This window comes from Austrofundulus limnaeus, unplaced genomic scaffold (genome assembly GCF_001266775.1).
Source record: "Austrofundulus limnaeus strain Quisiro unplaced genomic scaffold, Austrofundulus_limnaeus-1.0 Scaffold9, whole genome shotgun sequence".
Classification (NCBI taxonomy): Eukaryota; Metazoa; Chordata; class Actinopteri; order Cyprinodontiformes; family Rivulidae; genus Austrofundulus; species Austrofundulus limnaeus.
The window spans coordinates 1,729,213-1,731,477 of NW_013952411.1; the positions used below are offsets into that span (position 1 = coordinate 1,729,213).

Consider the following 2,265-nt stretch of genomic DNA (forward strand, 5'->3'; position numbering starts at 1 on the left):
GTGCAGTACCATATTGTGTAGATGCAGCAGGGGGCAGTATTGGACCAATACAAGGCTCCATTGACTGCCATTATAATTTATTAAACATTAAATTTTCAAAAACTATAAGTTTTACAGGCACCAAAATGCATAGCCATCATTTCACACAGGAGCTTTACAGATATAAATTACAATGACAGCTGTAGGACAAAGTATGCGGGAGGAGAAGCATGCCAAATTTGAGATGACTTGGATGGGAAACGAATCACAATAGACTAGAGAATGTGCATTTGCTGCAAAATGCAATGTGAATGCTTTCTGATAAAGATTTTTGCTGAAACGTTAAAAAAGCTGAAACTAGCCTAAAATATTTTTAAAAGTAGTTGAAATAGCTTGAAGAAGAAGAAGAAGAAGAAGAAGAAGAAGAAGAAGAAGAAGAAGAAGGAATAAGCACGTTTGCCAAATTAAGCAGTAAGTAGCTGAAATGATCACAAAAGGTGAGTTTAGCTGAAAAAAGCTCAAATTAGCTACAAAATAGCTAAAACACAGAAAACAGCTGAAATTAACAGAAATCAGCTTTAAGAAGTGCAAAAAAKTTGAAGAATAGCAAAAAATGTCAGAACGATTGCTAAAAACAGCTAAAAGCTCAAATCAGCAAAATATAAGCCAAAGCAASCTGAAATTAGGAGTTCAAACAAGCAGAACTAGAACAAAAGGTAAAAACGACAATAAAGGTTTTTGAAATTTTTAAAGGTTTTAAGGATGTTGCAAACAGTTCAGTTTATTTGTAATGAGAAAAACATGACAGAAAAAAGCTAAATATTTTCAAAAGTATAAATTGCTGAAGTATCAAAMGTCATAGCTGGAATGTCCTGAAGGAGACGAACGTTTTGATTTATCAATTGTTAAAACARCGCAAAAATTGCAGAACAAGATACAWGTCGAAMATTTGAAAGAAAATATTTGCACAATGATTCGATGGTTGTTATCCAAAGGGTCTGATTCTTMCACAGAACTGAAAACCCCTCAGTCTGTTTGCTCACTGAGCCTCACAAAACCACCAAATCTGCATCACTTTCACAGACTGAACTTTTCTCCTCAACAGGACTGAACAAAATATTCAGATTTAACAGGATTACAATATCAATGTGAGCACTATTCATTTTACAAAAGAGTGCAATCCATCACAGATACAGACTGCATGCCAAAAACATGACTGGAAATCTGATGGACCCCTGCAACTAATTTAAATGATAGTGACCAAGATGCTGAAATTCCCACAGGGTTGTTATGAGCATCGGGATGACAGAGCAAGAGGAGTGAGACAAAATGTGAGTTTATGGCAATTGATAGTGTTATTGTTCTGTGAAATGATAAAACTGCAGCCTCAGAACCTGATCTAATGCTGTCAGGTTGGATGTGGAAACCACCAGAAGGSCTGAAACTCACCTCAAAGTCCTCGAGGGGGAACTGCAGCATGTCTCTGAGGACATCACTGAGGATCTGCGTCTTCCTCTGAACCAGCACATTTTCATAATCCAGCGGCTCGATCACCTTCCGTTTCGCCTGGAGAACACACAAAACGAAGTTACTAAAAAACTGACGATAACCAATRACACAGAGACAAATTATTGGACATACATAATAATTAGGTCAAATCATATAGGTGCTTATTGAGCAGCTGATCAGTTTCTCAGTGTTGCAGTTCTCAGTCATACCCCTGCCAGAAACATTTCAGCTTTCCTGTTCATAAKAAATGACKCAGTRAATCTTTCAACAGTCAAAAATCATCTCACAACCTTTGCATGGGTCTGCATGGAGATCAACTGGGTGATTTTCATTTGAGACAAGAAAAACTGTCTAGATTAAAAAACATTTCAAGCAGTGTTTTATTCTGTTCGATCACGATCTGGTCAAATTCTGACTGACTGGTTGTGTTCGGGTCAAACACAAAACCAGCAGAAACGAATCAGAACTTCATACTTTGTTAACATCAAGATATGGAAGCTGCCAGGAAATAATACAAAGAACAAAAAAGATAGAAGAAGAAAGAAAAGTAGAAAAGTTGTTTTTATTTAATTTTTCTGACGACACAACCCAAAAAAACTTGGATGAAGTCCTGCAACCATTTCTGAAGCAGAACTAGTTTTGCAATCATAAATAACTACCATCTTTTTATTATGGTCTGTTTAAAGCTGCTGTATGTAGTTTCTTGAAAACCCAAAAACTTATAAAAATTTGAAGTAGTCCCTCCCCCTGCTCTCAGCTCCACTTCCTAAGCTCCTC

At 36.6% G+C, this 2,265-nt stretch overlaps 1 protein-coding gene across 5 annotated transcripts in view; it reads right to left on the bottom strand.

Annotated features, from left to right (window-relative positions):
• Positions 1–2,265, bottom strand: part of LOC106512909 (dedicator of cytokinesis protein 9) — a gene marked incomplete at its 3' end in the record, with an annotated part of 90,988 nt that overhangs the window by 59,435 nt on the left and 29,288 nt on the right. For all 5 annotated transcript variants that reach the window (XM_014001447.1, XM_014001450.1, XM_014001446.1 and 2 more), the window contains 1 exon segment: positions 1,429–1,545. In XM_014001447.1, the coding sequence (XP_013856901.1) occupies positions 1,429–1,545 (117 nt within the window).